At 35.7% G+C, this 27,886-nt stretch overlaps 1 protein-coding gene across 1 annotated transcript; it reads right to left on the bottom strand.

The window, feature by feature from the left end:
* Nucleotides 1-2: 2 nt before the first annotated feature.
* Nucleotides 3-27,886, bottom strand: Smp_128950 (putative tankyrase; the record flags this gene model as incomplete). Its single annotated transcript, XM_018793648.1, has 14 exons — nucleotides 27,533-27,886; nucleotides 26,685-26,848; nucleotides 25,821-26,053; nucleotides 23,667-24,001; nucleotides 21,108-22,013; nucleotides 18,484-18,686; nucleotides 17,234-17,413; nucleotides 16,047-16,226; nucleotides 15,084-15,336; nucleotides 10,650-10,988; nucleotides 4,552-4,710; nucleotides 4,304-4,407; nucleotides 3,326-3,616; nucleotides 3-656 (listed from the first exon to the last, which is right to left on the bottom strand). The coding sequence occupies exons 1-14, from the start codon at nucleotides 27,864-27,866 to the stop codon at nucleotides 3-5; spliced, it is 4,335 nt and encodes a 1,444-aa protein (XP_018648139.1). The 5' UTR covers nucleotides 27,867-27,886.

Below are 27,886 nucleotides of genomic sequence, written 5' to 3'. Positions count from 1 at the left end.
TCTTAGGGGATCGGATGGCAACTTGGACCTCCTGGAGCAGAGGAGATTAGGGCTGTAGATGCAATAGAAGAAGCAGGATCTGATAACTGTCTGTCAGCTGACGCTACACTTGTAATCAGAGGACCAGAAGTAGAGGTATTTGTAACAGGCAGTTTCAGAGACTGAACAGGCGTTTGTACACAAGATGAATCACAGGTACTCGTTACAATATTTTTTTGGCTTGAAGGCATAGTGTAACATGGTACTGAGTTCATAACTACACCGACACTAGATGATGTACCAGTGATGCCACTGTTACTAGTGGGTGGTAGAAGTCCAATATTTGTATTATGAGTAAGAGGATTTGATAGATTTTGATCAGCCACATTTTCATTATCATTTGGATCAGGTGGGACTAACAAATAAGTAATGAGATATTCAGGATAGGCTTGTTCACCTCTGTATATGACATACTCAGAGAAATTGAGTCCACCTGCGCTTGGTCGACCAACAATTGAATGGTGGCCCGGGGGTGCATGAGCTACTTTCATGGCATTGAACTGAATGAATGACCGTCCTAAAGCAACGCGACATAATAACAACTGACGTGGACAAATGTAACATGAACGAGATTTGTGAGCTGGGCAACCGGCTCCTCCACCAATTCCATATACATACTAAAAAAGATAAAGTATTGATAAGCTAGATAAATATTCTTAGATTTTTGATGGGAAAAGTAATTAATGGGATGTAAAATGGTAATATTATTATTTTACTTGGAAACAAATAATGTGTAAGCTTATTGAATAATTGATAAGCTGTAGAAGGCTACATACTTAAAGTATTAAATATTGATTACCTATGTAACTAACTTTCGTTACATAGTTTATCCAAATCAGTTTTCAAGGCCTTATCCACGTTTTTAAGCTTTGTAATTAGTGAATGTATTTTCAAGCCTTTACCTAACTTTTGAGTGAAGGCCAGTTCATACAAAAATTGCCTTGATTGGTAGTTTTATCAAAAATATGACATACATTGTGGCTAGAAAAATGATAATGTGGCAGGCAAGGTTCGACATAACATTTGTCACACTTAAAAGGGAGCTCAGTTGTACAGTAATGACTAAGTTTATAACTTAGTAGTGTACACTTTTGTACTAAAAAGAGTAGAGATGTTAACATCAAAAAACACAAACATGGGAAAAGTAATATTTAGAGTAACAGCTGTAACAACAACTAATAAATTACATAATTAGTGTACAGAATGTGCATATATACATGCACGAATTGGGATTGTGGTGATTACGTACGTAACGGGGTATAAAAATAAGTATGCAAAGTCGTAAACACATACCGCTTAATGACAAGGTACAGTAGTAAAATGAGTACATTAGGTTTGAGCTTGTGACTCAGTCGTTGACGGTTCAGTGTTTAAGGTACTGAACAGACCTGTTTTAATTTCAGAAATACTTCAAGTGGTAGCGACATATTCATTTCTTGTATCATTATGGAACTAACTCAGTTTTACTTTATTCATTGATGTTTTTTTGGATTTATTCTTCACTTAAGTGAACTAGTAATTACTGTTGTAACCTACAATCAACGAAAAATCCAAAATTTTATACAGTCCATCAATAAATTTGAACAAAGCACAAAGAACAAGATTCATTGGATAGACTGAAGTCACTCTAGTTCAAGGATTCTCATCAGCTGTAAACTGCTCTACTTTACATGACATAATATTCAACATACAAATATGGGTCAATTTCAAACAATATGTGCAATGTGTCATTCTTTAGTGTTTATAAGTTACTGTAAAGTGGGGAAAATTCATTTTAGCCTCATTGTCTAAAGTTTTTCAAAACTTTGTAGTAACCACATCATTATTTTTGATTTGAGGGTAATTTTAGCTAACAAAAAATCTTAAAATAGAATGAATTTATTTAATTTCGGGAACCATAGTCTTGCTTGATTTAAACTTGATATTACTAAATTCAAGTGTGTTCAAAGGGATGACAATGACTCGCTTTAGAGTGTGTATAAGCGGGATTACAACTCAAGATTTTGAACATGAAAAATATTATACCATTAAGTCTGATACTGTTTATTGATTAGTATAAAGAAAGTAAAAAAAAAAGGGAACTAAGATGACTGTATTTTAATGTTGTTAAAGATATGAAATGAAAACAAAGTGTTTTCACAATAATTTGTTGCTTAAAACAGTGTAAAAATATCATTTCTATGTAAACAAACAAAAAAGAAATTGAGTGAGAGGTTTAAGGACTCGTCCTTAAAGATAATTTTTGTACTTTGAATTGAGAGTATATATTGGTCTTGATATTCTATCAATTGTAGGACAATAAACAAATATTCATATTTCTCGCTATCAAAAGTTATTTTAAATCAAAGATCGTTGTGATCGAAGATGATTGCATTGGTATAGTGATAAAACTAAATACTTCCACAATGTGAGTGTCAAGAAGTTTTCCATTCGTAACCAAATGCAATAAAATCAATATGGCGTTCGTCAATCAACATCGACTACTGACTCAGTGAAATATGAAAGTTGAACTATTCGAGCCTCAATATATTCAGTAGCTTAAATATTAAAGCACTCAAAACTGATTTATCAGATAGCAGGTTTGGAACTTCCTTGACGAGACGAACCGATTATGTCAAGACTACATGGGGTGATACTTCCGAAAAAATCAATTTGTTATGCAGTAAATAAATACTAATAGAACCAGAACACATACAAAAATGTGGCTCCCCAATGCTCTGGTACGGTCGAGGGTGGGGAGAGTCAGCTCTCCCTCTCCAAATGCTCACACATGGCCATGTGTATACAGCCACTGTCAGGTAAAACCTACTCACTGCCTTCTCTCACCAGGGGTGTTATTTACGAAATTGAGAGGACGAAAAGCGAATGTCCGGTGCTTTAACCGGGTTGGTGGACACGGAAACTCCACCTAGGGGAGTTGGAAAACCCTGATTCCAAACAAATGGTGCACATGGGCTCCGGTATCCTGAGGGAACAAATGGCGTATGAACCAATTGTCGGTCACTGGCTACCGTAGGACTGTACCTGTTTACGTTGCTCCGCTGCCATGTGTATTAGACTCTTAGGTCAAAGGCTCGGGGTGTGGCCCCCTAAGAAAACCACCTGCTTCGGTTTAGCCAGTTGGGCAGTATCACAGCCCTAACACAAATCGAATGATTTATGTGACGCATATCTATTTGGTGCCTCCTTGTACCAATGTTTATGTGTTTAAATAATAATAATAATAATGATAATAATAATACAAAAATGTCACTAAAAAATGGAGATAATATTTATAAACATTCACCTGGTTCGACTTAGATGAGTTTTCTGCGAAATATATACCAGCTCCAAACATCCCACCAATATATGCATAGCGTTCATCAAACCCTTTCATAACGATAGACTGCAAAAATGGGGATCCATGAAATAGAAGTCTTTCGTTATAATGCCCAGAATTATCTTCAGCAATTTCGGCACACCGGTGTAGATAACGATCCCAAAGACGTTTATTTCTAATTCTAGCAACTTTTAGTATACGATATCGTTTGTAAATCCCACCACAATTATCTTTATGTTCTCTTATTGTGCTCTGAATCTATGGGTAGAAGGAAAAACATTTGAGAAAATATATTCAAAAAAAGAATAAATGTTGAGCATAATCATTACACATTTATACGAAAACTATTTTAGTGTCGATGAACTTTGTGTGTTGTCTTCCTGTATTTTATTACCGACAACAGACAATCATATCCACGCTAGAAAATGTAAGACAATCGCAAAAATTATTCAAACAGCAGGGATATTTTATTATTCACCAATGAAAATAAAATAAAGGCGTTTATGATATAAATGGAGAAGAATGATTTCAAACTAACAGTTTCATTTAAATACAAAGGCTGGGATGTAAAACAAGTAGCTCAAAGTGTATATCCGAAATCGTTAAACTACAGTTTTGCAGAGACATAACTAATAAAAAATTTTCTGGATGCAAGGGATCACTTGGAGTGAATCCATATCTCACAAAAAATACTAATAAATAATGACATAAGAACATTACCAGCTTGACAACTAAATTTTAATTAAATGAATAAAAACAAACATGTTTCGTAACGCTAAAAATATTATCCATAATTGTTAATATTGGTAGACAACAAAACTATAAATAATTTCTAGTGAGAAGAAAAAACTACATATAAAATCATGGTAATAAAGACTTACTTTAAATCAAATGATAAAAAAGTGATAAATTTTGAAATGATCACACCATGTTATTTAATTTTACCTGTTCCTCAACAGCTAGGAATTCTGAATCTGTACAATCGATTTCTATCATCACAGTGTTTTTAGCTGCTGCTGCAGGGAAATAGGCAGGACCAGTTGGAGTGGCTTCAGCTACACCAACACCATGAAATTGAGTTGTTGTTGAACTTGTAGAATGTAGACTAATGGAGGGGTATGAGGTGCTTGATGAGGGTACAGAAGACTTGAGAGTATCATTACTGGGATTTAATGGGGACTGTTGTGTTATACAATTAGAGCGCCATTTCTGTACGCCTTTGATAATTTTATGACGATGTCCATAAACAGTTACACCAAGTTCTTTTAACTCTTCGTGACCCATTTCTAAAAGTATATCCATTGTTACCTGGTAAAAAGTAAAAATATCGATCCCCATAAAACAAAACCACACTAAAAAAGTGAGAAAATTGTGTAGTATATATGTGGAAATGGACTTAATTTAACTGTAATTTAAGAAAGTAACTTGATAGAAATCAAAACATAAGAAAGTATATCTCATAGTAAGTTTAGGGTAATATTTCAAGATGCTGTAAATTCTGAGAAAAAATTTTGTATTTACTAACGCGAGTAACGGGAACAAGAAAATAATTATTATTTCTAGCAAGTTCGTTAAGTGTAATAAAAAGTGAATGAATTTGTACCAGTCCAATGGATTACGAGTCAAACTATTTAAAGTTTATAGTTGATCACGTGGACCACAACCAGTTAATCAGCATCCACTAACATAGCTCTAACTAAGGGTTAGTAACATTAAGGACTGATTTTACGTTTTGTTTTGACTGTCTTTAGTTCTATCCCAATCTAAGACAGGATTATATGTACCTAAATATTTTTAAACCATTTTCTACTTTCTACATATAAACAAGCATACAGCCTAATTGAGATCTTAGATGTTACCTTGACGTGATGGTCGGGCTTTCCTACTGTGATCGCTCAACCAAGCCATATTGCCCGGAACACAGGTTTCTTAGGGCCTATCATGACAGGCAGGTCGGTTGGAGAACGGTATTACTGAAAGTAGCAACCTAAGGTCCGAAGTCGAAGTCGTACTTCCGGCCGTAGACGGGTGTGGCAGCAGTAAGGTGCTTCCCTCAAACAAACAGCATCTGCAGCGATGCCGTCTTCTCAAAAAGGATGTAAGAGGAGGCCGGCACCAGGTATACCACGCTTCACCTTACTCCACGGATTTCCGTCGCTGTAGTAAAGTCTTTTGAAGTATACAACTAACGTATCAAAAACTTTCCATAAAATGGCCGTACGTGAGCGGCCGCAAGTAGTTATCCCTTATGCTCTGAGGTCACGCTCCTACGTCGCTAAAATCAACACTAATTACTCTTCTTCTTTTTCTTCAGGTCTCTCAAGAAGAAATATCCTTCCACAGAGTGGGCAACCGGGAAGTGACAACCGCACTCATATCTCTATCAACACTCGAAATAATCTTGTTTGCTGTCAAATCCCTCTCTCATTTCTTAATAATTCTCCTATTCTCACGACTAACCCTTCTTATTTATATTTCTCTCACGCGCCACCAATGCTAATGATTTGAGTTCACAAAATGTTATTTCTGGTCTCCAGAAACTACACTTTAGACTACGTGTTGGAGCTCCCAATATTCGAACCATGTGTCAGATAGGACAACAGACTTTTTTAGCTGGCACTCCAGAGCCTCGCTACATCGATGTATGCTGCGTCTCAAAGACGCGCATAGAGGATCCATGTACAATCATTCATTTGACCTGACGTTGTCAATATATATAAGCGGCATGATTTACCCTTTGAGTATCTGGAAATCTCACTGCCACTTCACGTGGTGTCTCTGATGTAGTTATAACATTGAATGCAAACGCAGAATAGGCTCTGTTGGACTGCATTCCAGTAGACAGTCATTTGTGCTCTGTCCGACTAAACGGGACAGTAAGAACTTGGAAAGATAACAACATATGCCGTTGGCTTCTCATTGTCTCTGCCTACACTCCCTTTAGTTGGATATTGGCGAAGCTAAAGATGAATTTTATAAGGAGCTATCCAACCTCCTAAAACTCAAACCCCGTGATGACGTCATGATAGTGGGTGATTTTAATGCACTAAGCAAGTAGACTAAACCAAACGGGAAGGCACTTAGAAAGGTCATACGGTATCGTGTCTCGGCAAACAGATTATGGAGACGGTCTACTGTAACTATCCTTAGATAACCGTCTATTTCTAGAAAACACCAACTTTAAACATGAGGAGAAACATCGTCTGACGTGGTGACCTTAACAATCGACTCATCGATGAACTCAAATAGATCTCATTGCCGGCAGCTTAAAAGTAGGCTGATAGAAAGCATACGTAATGATCATGAGCAGTGGTGAGTAGCGAAAACAGTAGAAGAGATGGAAAACGCAGCAGTCAAACATAACATAAGACAACTGTCCAAGCTTCTCGAGGAAACGGGTATTAAAAATATGGCTATTAGTGAAACTATCTCGGAAAAAGACGGGACTATTACTCACTTCCAATCCATGAGATTTAAGCGAAGGGCAAAACACCTTAGGGAACAATTCAACTGGCCTTCAACCACACTCCAGTTACCCACTATCTCCAGTCAACCTGAATGGCGAATTGATACAAGTCTTCCAACTCTTAGTGAGGTTGTGAAGGCCATAAGCAATGTAAAGGGAGGGAAAGCAAGAGAGTTTGATGAACTAAATCCCGGGATTTTTAGGGATGGTGGTTCAGTTTTAGCAGTTAAATTAACTGAGATCTTAGTTAAAATCTGGTAACCGAGTATAATCCTGTCTGAATGGTCTCGATCACTGATCGTCCCTGTCTATAAGAGAGGACAAAAATTCTCTTGTGAAAATCACAGAGAAATCAGTTTGACTAATGTAGTAACTAAAATATTAGCTTCAATATTAACTCGACTTCTAAATTAAGCTCGTAAAAAGCAAACCTGAAAATAGCATGTTGGTTTCAGACTTAGGTGTGGATATATAGATCAAATATTCACCCTCCGACAGGTTCTGTAACATAAGCATACTTCTCGGCGTCCGATAGTAGTGGTATTCCTTGAGGTTAGGACAGCGTTCGACTCCGTTGGTTGTGGTGTTGTGTGGCATTGTCTGTCATTGAAAGGCGTATCAGAGTTGCATTAACCTTGTACAAACTGTCTACTCGAACACTACTGGTCGAGTCACAGCTTATGATGAACTGTCGTCGGAATTGACTACTTCATGTGGTCTTCGTCAGGGTTGTCAGTTTTCCTCATTTTTATTTAACTCTGTCAGGGAAATAACTCCGCCTCCAAGTTGAAGGAATAATTATGACGTCTCATGATGAAAGCCAAGATTCTTCGGAAGTCACGCGGCCGATGACACTTCTAACAACCAGAGCAACAATTTTTATAGGTACATGAAACGTTCGGATAATGTGGGAGATCAGGAGAATCAGCCAAATAGCAACGGAAATGAGGAGATACAACTTCGCGGTTTTCGGAATCAGCGAAACCCATCGAACCAAAGCTAAACAGCATTAGTTAGGTACGGGAGTTGCTCGAAATGTACTTATTGAGTGATCCCATGGATCCAGGATCATCAAAGCATCATTCAAAACAATGGAGGAAATCAAAATGAATGTTATGCACCCACCAATGATAGCAACAACGACATTAATGATCAGTTCTACGACATGCTGCAATCAATCATAGCGAAGTGCACAGGAAAGGACCTAACAATCCTGATGGGAGATCTCAACGCCAAAGTTCGAATGGACAACACCGGATATGAAGATATAATTGGACAAGGACTAGGAGAGAGGAATGAAAATGGTGAGAGATTTGCAAATCTATGTGCATTCGACACATTAGTTATAAGGGGTACAATATTCTCATACAAACGCATACAGAAAGTTAAATGGGTCTTACCGCATCACACCACACAGAATCAGATCGATCATAGTCGCATCACTAAAACATTCAGAATGTCAATGGAAGACGTGAGGACCAGAAGAGGAACTGACAAGGCTTCAGATCACCACTTGGTTGTGGCCAAGATGAAACAGAAGCTAAAGAAACACTGGACAGCTGGGGAAACAGCCCTACAAAGGTTCAATACAGCCTTCCTTCGACATACTGACAAACTCGACCAATTCGAGATAACTGTCAACAACAGGTTCCAAACCATACAGGATATACTGAAAGACAAAACTACTATGGAGGACAACTGGAAAGGGATCAAAGAAGCATTAGCTTCAACGTGTCAGGAGGTTTTTGGACGCGAGAAACATCATCATAAGGAATGGATCTCTATGGAAACCTCGGACGAGATTCGAGAAAGAAAGAACAAGAAGACAGCAATTAACAGCAGCTGAACAACAACAGAGAAAGCCAAGGCATAGGCTGAATACAAAGAAGCAAATAAACGAGTGAAGAGGAGCATTAGAGACGACAAGCAGAAATACGTGGAAAAAGTAGCAACGACAGTGGAAAAAGCTGAAACAGAAAGAAATAAGACACACCGAAGCGGCACACATACAGACCTTCCTATAGATGTCACTCCGACAACGATCGAATAAATCAGGATGTCCATCGGACGAATCAAGAGTGGGAGAGCAGGAGGACCTGACAATATACCAGCTGAAGCACTGAGCTCACACACAAAAATAACTGCAAACATGCTCCACGTTTTATTCAGGAAGAGCTGGGAAAGGGAAGAATTACCACAGACTGACTGAGAAGAAGGAAACCTCACCAAGATACCAAAGAAAGAAGATCTGAGCAAGTGTGAGAACTACAGAGACATCATACTAGTGTCAGTACCAAGAAAAGCTACTAGCAGTGTTGCTGAACCGGATGAAAGATTCAGTCGACGCCCAACTATGAGATCAACAGGTAACTACGGTTGAAAAATGCCATGATTGGGGTGCAAGATGAGTAGTTTATTAACTTCATTTAAAATTATCATTAACTGCGTAAGGATAGTGGTACTGCACACTCATCCAAACTCGCGTAGGGGTTCTCTTATGGAGTCTTCTCCTCCACAAATTTTTAATCCAATAGTCTAAACCACAGAGCACTAAAGCAATTTTAGAAGATGGATTCCCATTTTAGTTTTACATGGTTTTATGTGATCAATTAACATACTATGGCTGAGTATCTATTTTGAGGGAGAACAATACTAGACTTAAATAAGGTAAATAAATTGGCTTGGGTCATAGCCTGAATTAGTGATAGGGAGTCAAGTAATTGGACACATCGATCGCTTCACTTATCTTGAAAGTCCCATCAGTCCTGACAGTCTGGTGTCTGATGAAATTTCGACACGGATACAGAAGGCTCGATTGGCATTTGCCGACCAGTGTCACCTTTGGTGTAGGCCAGAGGACGAATTTAATGCGCAGCAGTTCACTCCATTCTAATTTACGGATATGAAATATGGCCATTAAGAATTGAGGATAACCGTAAGTCACTGGTATTCGAACACAAATATCTTCGGAGCGTTGCTAGTATATTTTGGGGCCAAGGAGTGAGCACACTGAAGGTTAGGAGAAGAGTACTAAGTAAAGATGACAAGTCGATTGATGAGCTAGGAAATCTTCACCAATTTAGGTGGTTCGGACAAGTATTACTTATCTGGAGACACTGCATACCTTGACGAGCGGTGTTTTCTGGTATAGGAGTAGCTTGAAAGGAGGATATATATAAGCAAACCAAAACATGGAATCAGTTTATGAAGTCACTGACAGTTGAACTTAGCCATGTTAATAGGTGTAGACTATCTGGTTGAGGTCCACGTGATTATCGTAAACAATAATTGGAGACTTTAAATTGGATTTCTCAAAATCATTTGTAATGACGTATGTGCATCTATTCTTTGTCCTCCTCCGAACTCACCGTAAATTTTTTGTGTTTCTGTTTCCCTAATTTCTATTGTATTCTCGAATCGTATCGTTGATGCCAAATCTTTCCTATTACCACTGATACTGTTACTACCTCTAATATTCTGAGATTTGGCCTGACAAATTCACCTCTCTGTGCTAATTGGGTATGGCAACTTGAACCGATATACATACGTACAGGTTCTACGTTTTAACCTAATGACTGACTGGCACAGCTTGATGGAGCACCTACCTTATTTCATGTTTCGATATGTATAACTTAAAGGTGATTGGCTGATAAGAACTTGTTAAACTTAACACAGTAAAATATAACTTCATGAATCAAGGATTAAAAAATAAGTGTACAATTGTAATAGGTTAAATTTAACTCACTAATTCCTTTTCGAATAATTCGACCAACTGACCCAAACCAAGGGATATAAGAAAATTCGCCGTCGTTAGTTTACCACTACCTGAACAGCTTGGGTTATTCAACTTAACCAAAGTCATATTTGATGGAGAGGTTGGGTTTAAGATATTTGCAGATGGAACAATTGGTCCCGGTAAATTAGACTCGCGACCTTGACACTCAATTCGTGGACCGATGGACATAGATGGTAACAGGTTACTAAACGATGTTTGCTGAGGTAAGGATGTATCCAAGTTAGATGTAGGTAAGGTAGTAGAACTGAACGAAGATGAAAGAACATTTTCCTTTGAGACTGTTGTAATACAAGCAGTCGTGTGAAGCATTACATCCAATAGCAAAGATTTAACGTCATCAGCTGTCGCCAGTTCGAAAGGTGTTTGATCTAAATAAAACATAGTTTGTTATGAGGTACTTTATGAAATAAATGTAAAATAACTCAGTTACTAAGCAGAATTTATTGATTTTTTGATTAATGATGAAACAGTGTAAAATGCTATATTGATCGATAGAATTCGATCAGCACAAAAGGATAAGAGAAATATGATATTAATCACTACTTAGTGATCACTCAATTGTGAATATCTCAATCTCATAGGACATCAGTCGCGACCCGAAGAGCTCAGAGGTATTGTCCCCAAATTAGGAGCTGGGTTCAACCTATATAGGGAGCACCAGTTTACTGAAGACTGCAAATAACCCTTAGTGACGAGTACCAACAAGCAGGAAAGATGAATCTAGGAGTTTCCTTCAGACTATCTATTAGCACACAACATACTTTGATTGCGTGGCGAAAATGTGATGTGATTAAGTTTGTCTGGGCAGAACACTATCAGAATTTATAAAAAGAGATCACCGTTTGGAATTCGAAAGCGTGAATATATTGTTTCTAATTTTAGTTAAGTGTTAGTAGCATACCAGTCGACATTCTTTGTCGTGAATAAAAACTTAAGTAAAGATATTATATTTTGTAATTACTCAAAAGATATTTGTGTTGAAAGTCAGTTAGATTTAAAGGGGTTCAAGAAATCGTAGAATATTTTGAAGTAAAGCGGTGTGTAAAGAATGTTACACTCAAGACGGTGAATGCATCATACTGAGTAATAATGCCAGGATGTTTGGGATGCGTTTCTCCCTTTCTAAATGTAAATTGTTACTCCAGCACTGACCTGCGTCAACACATGAACTAAGGATAGGGAGTGAAGTAGTCGAACGCGTGGACAACTTCACTTATCCTGGAGGTCTGATAAGCCCTGATAGGTTGGTGTCTGACGAAATCTCATCACGGATTCAAAAAGCTCGTTTGGCTTTTGCCAACTTACGTCACTTATGGCGAAGAAGAGATGTCCGTCTATCAATTAAGGGACGAACATACTGCGCAGCAGTTCGCTTTGTTCTACTTACGGCTGTGAAACATGGCCATTAAGAGTAGGAGATACTCGTAAGTTACTAATATTTGACCACAGATGCCTTAGAAATATTGCTCGCATCTGCTGGGATCACCGGGTAAGTAATAGTGAGGTTAGACTCAGGATATTAGGGAATGATGGTAAATCAGTTGATACGACCAAGCCAAAACATAGCATCAGAGCTTGAAGTCACCAACTTCTAGTCTAAGCCATGTTGGTAGATGCAGACTACTTGGTTGGGGTCCGCGCAACTATTGTAACCAATGGTTGTAGACTCTAGGTGACATGGCTCAGAATCGATCACAATGGCGTAGGTGTATACACTCTTTATCCTCCCTTAAACCTTGAGATTAAAACTGCTTCATATCTGTCTTCCTTCCTATACTATATCCTTATATATAACCTTTCTTTTATATGTTACCACCACTAAACTAACTACTATGAACCCGGTGTTCATCTTGTTGTGCTAACGAAGTATGGCAACTTGGACCGATGCATATATGTGCCTGGTCCTACGTTATAGCTGACTGACTGACTATGACACATGGTGAATAGTAACGAAAACTGATATCATTTGAAGATTACTATGAAGTCGCTGTTTAGTCACTGCTTTTTAATGAATAATAACCAAGCTGAATCAGTTAATTCCTATTTTAAAGAAAATAATGTAGAAGAATAAGTTATAGAGCATATGAAACCGAAAGACAAGGATAAAGGTAGTTAACGAGGAAACAGTCAGTACGTCGCCCAGCTTATTGGTACAGAACAACAAACTTAACATCGAAGAGAGCTCATTAGACAATTGTGCATTTTCGAATAAGCTGTAAGAAACAGTGGGTTATATATATATATATATATATATATATATATATATATATATTTGACTAATTTTTTCTTATGGCTTCCTCAGATTGTATTAGTTCTACAGTCTTTCTGTTTACATTCCATCCAATCACAAAATAAGTATTTAAAAGCAGAAGAATGAACAAACAAACAAGAATTAAATGTTATATCCGTTTACTTGTTAAGTGTTCCTTGTTTCAGTTTAAATTCACTAATATTTATCTACCTTATTATTAATATAAATAAAAACATTGTACAGTAAGCATATACACACAGTAAAAACAGGTATAATCGATAATATAGTACCACCTAATTATCAATCTTCACTAGTCATAATAAAAACAATGATATTGTTCTTTTCTTTTCTTCTACAAACTCATGTATGAAATATAGATTTATGTATTTAACTTTTCTGATGCTTAAATCGAAGTAATTGGAGCTGAGGTCAGAAAGTGATCTAATGGTTGAATGTCCAGTGGTTCATGAAGAGGAAAAGTATCACATAGTTGAAGTAGTAATAAATAGGTTTTATAAAATACTACATAGGAGATATCCACCAATCTAACTTTTCTATGGTTCATAGATCACAATAAAAAGATTCACTTAATATAACTACAGCATACTCCACCGGTGTATAATTACCAATTCTAGATTATCGTGTAAACCTATATTATTATGATTATTATTATTATTAATGAGCTTTTCTTATTAAAGTAAAGAGATGATTGGTCAACAAAAGTGACGGAATATGAACAAACATCTTTGTAAGTGGTCATTGTTTTGGATGAGCCTAAATTAGTGATGATAAATGAAATCACAAAATTTCCTAGTGATAATCAGATTATAAAATCAACAGATTTCCATATGAATTTTATCATATGACATTATCCATGACTTAGAATACATGAACGAACAATATTAAATGAGATTTTATTGGAAAAGAAAGCTTATAAGAATGATAGATAAGCAGATTAACAGAGTAATTCAATGGTGCTATGGAAACTGTAGATTTACACATAACCTGTCATAATTGTCCAACAGTTCAAATTACAGCACATCACAGAGAGAGAAGGAGGAAATAATCATAATCGGAAACAAAGAAATTAAAATTAAAATAAACACGGAGAATGGAGTTTGGGAATAAGGAATAAAAACAATGAATGAAATTATGGAATAAAATTAAAGTATTAAAAGATAAATAATGAATATATCTGTCATGTCACATCAAGTCTCCAATCAATGTGATCAAATCGCAGATCTCAAGCTGTAAATAATTTTATGAACTAATCCCATGTCTGGCTGGGATTGGCTTTTTCCCAGTCTAGATTTATGTTAGAAAGGATAAAACATCAAAGTAAGTAATGGTTAGGAATGTACAACACATGTTCCGATAATCACAGTCAATGAGAATTCACCGATTCACCACATCTACCTGGTAATTCATACTTAAAGGCAGTATTACTTACTAGATGGTCCCTCCATACACAAATAATGAGTGGGAAACATCTACGATCAAATACTAGCAAATTATTCAAAATTTCAACTTTTGAATGTTATGCTTCTTAGTCAAAAAAGTGATAAGTTAACCAGTGCTCCGTACACTTGACCTAACTAAAACAGAAAACCATCTTTCCTGCTCTAAACTCTCCAAAAGTTAAGTGACGTTTATTCACGTCTGTATCAAGAGCTCGCCAAGCACTAACCTATCCAGTTTGAAATAGCCCCAAGATGAGTGAAGAGATCAACGCGCAGAACTAAGTAACCAACTACATTAAGACGAAAGATGTACAGTCTGAACACGAAATTAGTAACATGTTTACACACGCAAACTTATATGCATTGTACTATGTACATTGAACATATGGACAGATATCGGGAAAAAACATCACAGTTTCAGTTGCCACACTTCATGTAAACATAAGGGGAAATCTCTCAGGGAGAAACAAATGAGTGGGCATAGAAAGCCAAAGAATATGGGATAATAAGATGCTTAATACTCAAAGAAACATAACAAATTGAAGTATACGTACAACTGCAACTAATTGTAAGTATATCAATTACAGTACTCAGCCATTTATTAAAATAGTTTCGCAACACAAATGTAAACAAAGTATTGAATTTAATAGAATTCTAAATACCTTTATCAACAATCTTAGTGAAGAAAGATAACTACCTTGTACATCATAACTAAAACTTAGTAAATATAACTAAACAAAAATGTAACATACTTTCTTGATTTCTTATTTTTGGATCTGCTCCATGAGCTAGCAGAAGAGCACATAACTGAGTTCGTCCTTTTTGAGCAGCTTCATGCAACGGTGTATAACCCCATTTGTCTACAGCATTTACTGAAGTTCCATAGCGAATAAGAAGTGCAGCTACATCAACATGACCGTATGAACTGGCATTATGTAATGGGATTAGACCACCTTTATCTTTGGCGTTTACATCGGCTCCTGATTCCAGTAAGAATTCTAATGTCTTAATGTTCGGAAAAAGAAATAAAGATTACAAAATATTAAGTAAATTTTCAGACTTTTGTCTTTAAGGTAACTTCAGTTCAAGATTTAACGAAAATTTATTATCTGATAATTTCTTACTGGTAGGAAAATACGGAGAAATACTTTTTCAGGATATGAACTACGGTCACTAAGAGTTAGTACTATGACTAGTATTTCGTGGATACAAGTGAGACAAAAGTGCTGTCAGTTTTTTACAACTATGAGGATCATTTTATATTAGCATCCTTTTTTATAATCCACTTCTTTGTCTAATTATTTTCGAAACCATATTTAGAACGTACTCGCCCATTGTCGTATGTAAGCGGCATTGATAAATCGTCAATTTAAAAAGTTTTACCACAGTGTTTAAAATTCTTTAGAGCACATAGATTTAATTGGAAGTTTCAAAAACAATGCCAATGCGCAATAACAACCTGTTACTTTAATCTGTACAGTCATTTCAATCAATCGGAATATTTCATGAAGATAAAGACGGTAAACTGTTGCCGATACACTGTTTGATCAGTTTAGGAATCCTAACTAAAAGACATTATTGTTAATCAAGGTGTCGTAGTATCCAGTCAATTATATTGAAACAACAGAAAATAATATTAAAAATCGTGCATACAGATAATATCATTGAACATAGGACAAAGACAAATTTTTTATCTTCAAATGAAAATAATTTACTTCAATATTATTATAGCCAGCAGCTAAATGAAGCGGTGTTGAATTTCTTCCTTGAGTATCACGACAATTGATATTTTCTGAAGTTACTAATCGTTTTATTTTGGTTAAATTTCCTTTCTTAGCTGCTTCTAAAACGGCAATATCTCCGCGTAATAGATCATAAACATCACTGTCTGTATCCTAGATAAATAAAGGCCAATACATAAAGGATATTATTATACACAAAATATATCTGCTCATATTTCTTAGTGTATAACTATTGAAAAAGCTATTTACTTCATCTGTGTTATGCTTTCATATGGAAATATGTTCTTAAATGAAATTCATCAATTTAGCATGAAACAAAATCTTTATAAAAATTATTTATCTACAGCTTTAAAATATCATTAAACTTTTGACAAAATTGAACTTTATTTCAAACAAAACGACTTAGTGAAAGTCATAATTTTAACCGAAATTCTACTTCTGTCGTCTAGTTTTTTTGCTAATTGTATGACTATTATTACCACGATAAAGAAAAAGTCTATTAATGAATCATTCAGCTGAAGTTCAGTTAGTTTACTGTCACGAAATAAAACTATGTGACCATTAAGATCAACAATATGATTATCTAAACTTAATATTATTATATTTTTTACGACATTTGAAATGATCAAAATCTTAAGTATATATATATATATATATAACACCAAAGGCTTCCTTCACAGTTCATTGACTACTTTACGCAGTGGGTGGGGGCTGATAATTTATTGTTGTTTGAAATAAATGTTATCGCAAAACTTTGATCAACGTCTATGAAATACGACCAAATGTCAATAAGAAAAAATTCAGTTTCTGAAAAATTAGCAAAACGAGTTACTATTAATAACACCTACCAATGCCTGAAAGGAAAATGTGAATATTTTAATTTAGTAGTTTAGTAGATGTGTGCCGGTATTGTGTCATAAACACTAATGTACACTATCAATATATAAGAACGGAGGTATTTCAAGCAAAATCACTGAATTGTGAAAAATAAAGATATTACAAACAAACTTATTATTATGTAATGAAGAAGTGGCTTAAACTGAGTTGCGAAACGTCAAAAAATCTAATTTTTCTACTCACTGGGATATTACAAATATATTAATTTATTTAAAACAATCTACCCAATGCTCAATTTATTCAAAAAAATAATGAATACATACTTTAACCAGATCTATAGGTGTATGACCATCGCGATTCTTTTTCAACGGATCGGCACCATGCTTGAGCAATAATCGACAAATCTCGAACTTGCCCTTGGCTGCAGCCTCGTGTAGAGGGGTGAAACGCCACAAGTCAGTAACATTAACATTGGCTCCATGTTGAATAAGGAGTTCAGCAACCTTTTAAATAAAAAGTCACCAAATCATTATTTTGTAGCTAGATTTTCAATTACTAGTTACGTGTGATGTCACCAGATAACAGGCACAAACATGTATCACATTACGCTATTTTATTCCCAACTCATATTTATTCAATTTCTTACTACATGAATAAGTTGTATGATTAGTAATAAAACAGTTCTAAACTTAACAGCAATAACCATAATAATTTTTTATAAGTCAAATGATAAGTCAAAAATACCATGTTATCAAAATTTTACGAGAAATCAAAGGCCGTCTAATGATATCCTTAAGGAAAACTGCGTGTCATAACAGTGAACATCAAGTCTAGTATTAAACGATAAAGTGAATAACAAATCATCTTTCCAGAAGTATCTGAGCTTTATTTAACTGCTTCAAGCGCTTTAATGTTACTCAAGGCTGTCGAGTACATAAAGTATCAATCAAATTCTCGGTATTTAAAGTACTCAGAATCTCGATATCAGTTTACTGGGGTCAACATGGTCTTAGTTATGTTAAGTTACTTTAAAAACAACCCTTCTGGCAAATCATCCAAACCTGACACGGGATTTAACCGATGTGTGAACAGAGTCAATGATATTATTATATTTCAGTCAGTCAGTTTCAAACGTAGAATTTAGTATAAAAATGCACCAGTCCAAACTGTTATACTTGACAACAAAACAACAAGAGGAAACTAAAAACACGAAAATGAAGTTATAATCATGATATCCATAGAAGCAAAACACCATACACTGAGAACGTAGTTCGAAAAGGAGTAAAACCGAGGAACATCTGTATGAAACAATGTTCACACTCCAGATTTAGAGAGATTAAAAAGTATGCGACCTGACAAACTGATGTAGCTGAAAATCTAGTACTCTAACTGCCAAGCCACTTCCATCAGAAGTACCAGTTGAACAACACAATTGTACGGAATTTGTTAATCCGAATAACAAATAGTTTTTAGTTAAGGTTGCTAAGCATGACTAAATTTCAATTAATATACAATGAAACTTGTGGTCAGCATAAATTTAAAATAAGCTTACTGATGAGATTAAGTGCCTTACCTTAGCATGACCATAAGAACAAGCATTATGCAGTGGTACTAAACCACCTTTATCTTTAGCATGAACATCAGCTTTGTACTGTAACAGTAATTCTACGATAGCTAATCTATTATATCCAGCGGCAAAGTGTAGAGGTGTTGAGTGTCGACCATCGATATCACGACAATTGATTAGATCCAGTGGAGCAGTAACAGTATACGACTCTGACGACTCGGTACATAATTCATTTGCAGCACCATCCGGACAAACAGAATAATGATGTGTTGTAATAAGACGACGAACCATTTCTACATCACCAGATTTGGCTGCTTCTAACAACTGTAGTACTATATCCGCCCAGCTGTGACTCCCAGACGGGGAGACATAATCAGCACTTGGAATCGGAAGAGTAGTAGTGGTGCTACGATTAGCAGACGAAGGATTGTTAGAAGTAGGTTTCTGAGAGTATTTGGGGTCATGAAACATGTTCGAATTGTCCAGTGAATGTGACCCAGAACAAACTGAAAATGGAATAACTTGTTGACTACAAGCAGCCGTACTTTGGGTTTTCTCTGCATCTAAATTTAAATTTGGGCAATGAAAAAAAGTTTAAATTGAAATCAAACAACAGATTTATTATATTTTTACTTGTTGGTACTCGTCACTAAGGGTTATTTGCAGTCTTCAGTAAACTGGTGCTCCCTATATAGGTTGAACCCAGCTCCTAATTTGGGGACAATACCTCTGAGCTCTTCGGGTCGCGACTGATGTCCTATGAGATTGAGATATTCACAATTGAGTGATCACTAAGTAGTGATTAATATCATATTTCTCTTATCCTTTTGTGCTGATCGAATTCTATCGATCAATATAGCATTTTACACTGTTTCATCATTAATCAAAAAATCAATAAATTCTGCTTAGTAACTGAGTTATTTTACATTTATTTCATAAAGTACCTCATAACAAACTATGTTTTATTTAGATCAAACACCTTTCGAACTGGCGACAGCTGATGACGTTAAATCTTTGCTATTGGATGTAATGCTTCACACGACTGCTTGTATTACAACAGTCTCAAAGGAAAATGTTCTTTCATCTTCGTTCAGTTCTACTACCTTACCTACATCTAACTTGGATACATCCTTACCTCAGCAAACATCGTTTAGTAACCTGTTACCATCTATGTCCATCGGTCCACGAATTGAGTGTCAAGGTCGCGAGTCTAATTTACCGGGACCAATTGTTCCATCTGCAAATATCTTAAACCCAACCTCTCCATCAAATATGACTTTGGTTAAGTTGAATAACCCAAGCTGTTCAGGTAGTGGTAAACTAACGACGGCGAATTTTCTTATATCCCTTGGTTTGGGTCAGTTGGTCGAATTATTCGAAAAGGAATTAGTGAGTTAAATTTAACCTATTACAATTGTACACTTATTTTTTAATCCTTGATTCATGAAGTTATATTTTACTGTGTTAAGTTTAACAAGTTCTTATCAGCCAATCACCTTTAAGTTATACATATCGAAACATGAAATAAGGTAGGTGCTCCATCAAGCTGTGCCAGTCAGTCATTAGGTTAAAACGTAGAACCTGTACGTATGTATATCGGTTCAAGTTGCCATACCCAATTAGCACAGAGAGGTGAATTTGTCAGGCCAAATCTCAGAATATTAGAGGTAGTAACAGTATCAGTGGTAATAGGAAAGATTTGGCATCAACGATACGATTCGAGAATACAATAGAAATTAGGGAAACAGAAACACAAAAAATTTACGGTGAGTTCGGAGGAGGACAAAGAATAGATGCACATACGTCATTACAAATGATTTTGAGAAATCCAATTTAAAGTCTCCAATTATTGTTTACGATAATCACGTGGACCTCAACCAGATAGTCTACACCTATTAACATGGCTAAGTTCAACTGTCAGTGACTTCATAAACTGATTCCATGTTTTGGTTTGCTTATATTTATCCTCCTTCCAGCCTAATTTTTTACCTATACTTTTATATATTTCTCGTGTACTCATGATTGTAACTTTTGTTTTAAAGAGTTCACTAAGCAGTAACATTGGTCGAAATAAATAGTGGGTATACAAAACACTGGTTGTTTACGTCCAAAGACAAATTGTTTGTAAAATATTTGAAGACTCACAACGCAAGTATTGTGTTATAGGTACGTACATGAAAGTTATTAGTGATCATCTGAGTCAGTTAACGTTTTAGTTTCATGAAACTATCTTTGTAAAAATTTAACAACTGTTTTCTTGGCAGCGTCATATTTGATCATAAAATAGTGTTTAATTTGTGAGATTTTGAACTTGCATTATGGGATTCAGACCCACTGGGTAATATTCGTCACTGATCTTACTTTGTGATGTCTCTTCTTGACCAGTTTGATCATAGTCCTATTAATCTAATAACTACGTATTGTTAACAAACCTAGGCGCAAAGTTGGTATATGAAATGAAGATATAAGAGGTACAGCTTGAAACACGTTAAAAATACTTGCCTCATATATTATTAAAGTGTTATTACTCAATCCTTAAATTTAAGTTTTTGCTAGGCAAATAGCACAACTTTATTAATTGAAAGTGAAAGGAAAACTTACTAGTACCCAAATAAAAAAGGAAAAGTTACCTGGCGAAGAAGGCATGTAATTTGACGAATCAGTAACATGTCTTTCAGTGGATGATTTTTGTGAAGAACTCAGAGTGTTATTCACTGGATTAAGACTTAGTTCTGCAATAAGACGTCTGACACACTCAGTAGAAGCCAAAGAGGCAGCAGTATAGCCTCCTGGTATAGTAGTACAACTTAAGTCTGCACCAAATCCTTGAACTAAGAGCTGTATAATATGAGAATGTCCATATTTAGCAGCCAGGTGTAAAGGTGTGAAACCATGCCAGTCCGCAACGTTTGGTTCGGCACCGCGTCGTAGCAAACAAGCAGTTGCTTCAAGATATCCGTAACGAGCGGCTAAGTGGAGAGGAGTTTGACCCTCAACATTGCAATCTGAGACCGAAATACCTTGATCGATAAGCCATTCAATCAACTGTCTACCCAAGACTGGTGAAACATTACGACTGACTGGTTTGACTAACAAGTCCTTGGTGTACTGTGTGTGAGATATAAGTTGTTTGTTTTCTGGTGAATGAAATCCAGGATAAGAACCTGAACTAAGGTGAAATGTTCTCGTGATGGTTTGTTCTCCAGAGTTGGTTGCACAACAGGCAGAATGAAGAGCAGTGTTACCGACGAATGGGTGTCGGAAATGAAGGAGATCCTGATTAATTTGAACAGGCATAGGTAAAATGGATTCTTGGTGTTGACTTGAAGACGATACTGGAGAAATACTACAATTTTTCTGATGTATGCACTGCCCGTCATGAATAGAAGAACAAGTATTAGAAGGAACACTTAAACTGACTGATAGTGGTGGGGCGATTGAAAAGGTATTGCTTGACATGGTACTAGTGGGTAAAGAGAGCAATTTTCGAATTTGATGGATGTCTGCACTCTGACAAGCTTCAAGAAAAAGATATCCTGTAAAAGAAAATGGTGAACGCTACATTCATCAAATAATTGTACCGATTTAGAGACGTAAAGAGCGAGTATAAATGAAGTTTCTATTAAAGACTGGCTTTATTAAGGGTACGGAGTAAATCATTTGTAAGTATAAAATGTTGTAATCCAATATTTTGATAGCTAAAATTTACCCGAAAAATTTATTGCTTCATGAAATACTTATATGGATGGTTAAGATGTAGAATAAGATACGTTACTAATAGCAGATGCAAACGTTTATATTGATACAAGGGCTGTATAAGTGTAAAACGGATTGAGGATTTTTGAAAAGCTTACAGATTATGTTTAGCACAATGTCATATCTCTTGACAATAATTATTTCAATAAAAAGAAAATTGGGATATACTTAAGTATGGTCACCAACTCAGATAAATTACCGAAAACTATTATACTATAAACTATTCATAAAACTATCAATTTAAATGAACCTTTTAACGTCTTAAATAGAAACCAGATGATGCTTAATATACATTTCCTTGTTATCAGATGGTAAACATTGATTCTAGATAATCTGCACTGGCTCAATGCTAAGCTATTGAATATAAGATTGTCATATCAAGCTTAGTGAACTAGTGAGCAAGAAAAAGTTTACCGACTTCGAGGCGAAATCTGCAGTGTATCGAGACATATCTCTTCAACTACGAACGTTATAGATGCTTGATCACCAATACCTTGGGATTATACCACAAACACGATGGGACCACTGATGGAGAAGCTACGTTTGTACACTATGCTTAAATCAGGGCCGAGAAACCAGTGGATGAAGTTGCTACACTGGTCAGAACAAGATGAGAAGAATATTGGTTACATATTCTGAGTCACAGCCTAACTCGGGGAGAGATAATATTTGAAGTAGAATCAGAATAAAAGAAGCTGTAAACTCTTAAATCATAACAATTTTATGTGGATTTCAATAAATGAGTTGAGCTGTGCATAGAAAGTAGTTTTTCTAGCCACATCTAATAAGAAGAGGTTAAAAACTTGTATGTGAACACCTGAAATCATACTTTATTATCACTAATTCCATGCAGTTCGACTTTTTGAAAGTGGATTCACTCAATTTCACTCCCCTAATTACAAATGATATAAGTTCCAGGACAAAATAAGACAGTTTGCAAACATATCTAAATATTTGTTTACAACGCAAGCTGTCTCTATAGTATTATATTAGATGACTGAATGGAATACCATAATCGCGCAACCTATTTGGCTATTTACCATCGGATAGATCGTTGGTTAATACAGTTGTGATACTTGGAACAAAAGACGTAGTAATTAAACAACCAACAGTGAACAAAATACCCATATCCATTTTGTGAAGCCTTTCTTTTGAAGAGAACGAACACATATACAGAATAAGTCCACAAAGATATACTAATTGTTGAGTTGCTACATTTAAAGAATTGATTCCATTGCGTTGAACATGAGGTCATTACAGAGCTTTGATAAACCAAACATTCCTTCTGAAAGAAAACTATTTAATCCATGTACAAACTATGTCGTATCTGTGGTCAATGACCATAAAATTCGAACCCGGGTGTTGGAATCTAATAACACCTTTAGTTACAAGGATTCATATACATAAATGGTGGTGTCATAAAACAAACGCACCTCGATACTCAAAAAGCAATCTCTGTCTTAGATCATTATTCGGCACCAAATCTAATGCAGACTTCCCATGGCAGTTTGGTTGGGTTGGATTTGCACCATATGCCAAAAGTAGAAAACACACTTCTGCACGTGATTTGCTGGCTGCTTCATGTAATGGTGTATACTGCCATAAATCAGCGGCATGTACTTGAGCAGAACCATAACCAGCACTAATTAACAATTCACAAACGTCCAAATGACCATAGGAACAAGCATTATGCAAAGGAATGAGACCACCTTTATCTTTAGCGATAACATCAGATCCATTTTTTAACAAAATTTTCACAATTTTTGTACTAAAAGATACAGATCAAAAGAAGGGTTTAATCAGGTGTAGTGTGATGATATTCTGTGAAAGCATATTATCATCAAATAGTTAAATGGGATTGACCCTACTACACTTTATCCAACAAAAGCATATATTTAATTGGAATATATTGAAACAAGCTCTTCTACAAAACGAAACGACTACTCATTCTTGCCCTCATAAAATTGTTATAATATTGAAAAAGCCGGCAAAATATAATGCCCTGAGATAGGAATTTGTAAATCTCGTTAACAATTGTCAAGTTACACTACTTATGGCTTTCAATACATCCTATAATTCCTTGTATAACATTAGTCAAATTGAAATATATTTGGTATTTGATGTGTATGAAATCTGTACGAAAAGTTATTTACCAATAGAGAAAATAAATTATCGGAGATAACAGTGGTTTTCGCGTGAACAGATTTCTGTATAAACGCGCTAGTAATGACTATGAGCAGAGTGGAATTAAGCGAATGAAACTTCCGTTTAATTAAAACTGTACTTTTATCCAATTTTTCGCACTAGTATGATAAACTTTCATTATTAAGGGTTATACAGAACAAAACAATACATGCAACTGATATTACTGAAACAACTACGCGAGAAGCTTAAAATTCAGTGTTTGCTGTTTAGATAGGTAATCCGAAAGGAGCACTAGTCTTGCACACGACCATAATAGCCGTAGTAATGTAACCAATCTGAGTCCAGGTATGGGTTGTACAGAGAGGACGTCAGGTTAGCGCTGTCGAGAAACAAGCTAAATTCTGTGCAAAGCTGCACGAGACGATCACCGCTACTTGATCGGCTACCCGAGAGACTCTCTCTGTTTAACACTACAATATCTTCATAGTTGAAATCATCAGTCAATTGAAGCTAGACCACCAAGGAAAACCTGAAAGCACTGGACGGCCGTTTCGTCCAATTGACTCATGCTTTCAACTATGAAAATACTGAAATCTCCACAAAACCCCTTCTGACTACAATATCTGTCGAATACGCTTTTTCAAGATCATTTAATTGATAGTAGAATAGAGACTTGATTGCATCCTGGCTACGACCTGCCGGCGCTTAGCCGAAGATTACGGAAGGATATCTTTTTCCACACCAGTTTCTCTTAAAATAAACGATTTTTACCGGAGATCTAATTGACTGGTTCCGCCTATGTTCTGGCGCTTAGCCAAACCATTAGTAGGTACAACAGGGTCCCTGGATATAAGCATGTGTAAAATGTTTTCGAATCAACAAATTTGTGACGCTATCCTTGAGTAAGAGTCTTAGAGATACAGCAGACATTGACATCAAGACTTTCCAAAGAGATAGTAAAACCTAGATCTTGTCCGGACTCTATCAATCTGCGAGCACTGAAGATCAGTTTAAATGACACATGCGGTTTCAGAAAAGCTGATTAGAATGCCGTATTTGGTAGTAGCATTTAAAACTCCAACCAGACAGAAACCTGACATTATTTAAACAGGACAGAACATTCACCAAGGATGAGCCAGTGAGTTGGAAAATAAAGGTAAAAAATAGAAACGAAGAGAAACAGAAAGTTAAAATGAATAAATTTGCAATATTCATTGTGACTATGGCTTGTAAAAGTAGCTAGGTGGAGCGAATAGAACGCTTTCTTCATAATTGTGCTTTATTTTCTACAAGTATTCTTAATCACAAAATGAACTAGGGTGATGTTAAAATTAAGAGGAAATAATAGTACACAGTTGTTTTGATTCTCTAATGGAAAATCTGGATCTATGACTTAAAGATGATATTAAAAAGACAGAACAGTGAAATGATAGATTACTTACCGGTTATAACCAGCAGCCAAATGTAATGGTGTAGATTTACGACCATCTCCAGCATGACAGTTTACATTTTGTGGAGTCAACAGACTTATGAGCTTTTCTTCATTCCCACTTCGAGCAGCTTCGAGTAGTTCATCTTTCCTATACTCTCCAAGTAAAGCTAAACGGGCCGAACCCTCAGCCAAATCAACAGGGGTTTTCCCATCTAAATTTCGAGCGTGAGGATTGGCTTTTGCCTAATTTAAGTAGAAAACAATGTACTACTTACTAATCCATCAGCTTATTAACTTGAACAATAAAAAGAGCAGTTTTAATATGTTTAGAGTTAAAGTTCTACGTTGAAAATGGAAGACGCAATTCTGTTTTACATGATTCACAACCGAAAGAGGAAATAATGCACATCAGGATCGACAACAAGCTTAAGTGGTTCAATGGTAATCCTATGCTTCACTACAGATACTCTGTAAAGAAGAGGCAATATACAGTATGAAAATACAGCCTTTTTAGAAAAAACTACTACGCTGAAATATGGAGCTTAAACTGGGTGCTACAAGTATGTTTAGCGATTTAGAGTAGATATATAAGTGAATGCTTTCTGGTTCGAAAATATTTATCATCGGATGACTCACATTTGGAAACCTGATATAAATATGTATAGAAACCCAATTTAATAGTATAAACTTTGCAACCTAAATCATTACGTTCATAACTAAGATAATTACACAATACAGTTCTTCCTACGTAACAATGATCAGATTTATACGATATAATTAAAAAGTGAAATAAATTCATACTTTGTCAAGGTAACAAGAAAAAGAATTATAACCCGATAATCCTCGAAAAAAAAGACAACACCAAATGACATACCTGAAGCAACAAAATGCAAACTTCCACTTTTCCTTTTATAGCAGCTTCATGTAGAGGTGTGTAGTTCCAGCAATCCTCAGCATTTGGGTCAGAACCTGCTGATAGTAACAGGTGCACCACATCAACGTGTCCGAATGAGCATGCATTATGCAAGGGAATCAAACCTTAACATACGAAAGAAGTACCGTGAATACTATATATATATATATATATATATATATATATATATATATATACAGAAAAACTGACAATGTGTGGTGTGAAAAATGCGTAGAAAGAAGTTTGTATCCAACAACCACACGCCTAATATACTACAATCTAATGACTAACACAGAAAAAGATTTCTGACAATATATACCGAATTCATGATCTATTTTGCACCGAAATATACATAGATAAATACATGAGGATGTTATTAATGTCTGGAAATTTAAATACACTAGTGTTTATTTAGAGTTATGTCTCTTCTGTTAGAGGTTTAAGTTTATGGCTTTCAATTTATCGTGAATTTTTCTTGGGACAAACGAATGATAACGAACAACATACATCGTTAAATAAAAAATTTAATCCTAAACAAAATCCTGACAGATCAAGTACTAGAACGGACAAGTTTATAATTGTACAAAAAACAAAATCGAAAAGTTTTCGAATTAAAGTTGTAGATCCAAAGCGATTCGCAGTCTAACGAAATTATTCTTCAGAAACATGGGGATTATTTTAGGCAATGGTATCATCATTATCACTCTTTGAGTGATAAAAATACGTCAATTTCTCCTTTTATTAAACAAAATATAAACATTTTGTACCGTCATGATTCAAGTGATGAAACTCAGGGGGAGGGAACTAACCTCCTTCGTCTCTAGCAGAAACATCTGCATTGTGATCTAAGAGAAGACTAACAACTTCTCGACGGCCGTATCCAGCAGCAAAGTGAAGCGGCGTCGACTTTCGACCTGAAGTATCATTGAGGTTAACATTCACTCCATTTTCCAGTAGACATTTTACAAGAGCCAAATCCCCATTGCGACAAGCATCAAATATTTGTTCATCAAACGAAGGGACAGAATCGTCATTTTCTGTGTGGAACGTAGCCCCATGAGCATTGAAACTTGTAATTTGCTGTTCACTATCTCCAACCATGGTAGTGCGACGATGTGACAAACTGGAATTCTGACTAGCCATTAGATGTAACTAAGTGGTGG

This window comes from Schistosoma mansoni, chromosome 1 (assembly GCF_000237925.1).
Source record: "Schistosoma mansoni strain Puerto Rico chromosome 1, complete genome".
Lineage (NCBI taxonomy): Eukaryota > Metazoa > Platyhelminthes > Trematoda > Strigeidida > Schistosomatidae > Schistosoma > Schistosoma mansoni.
This window is presented reverse-complemented; position numbering and strand designations above follow the sequence as displayed.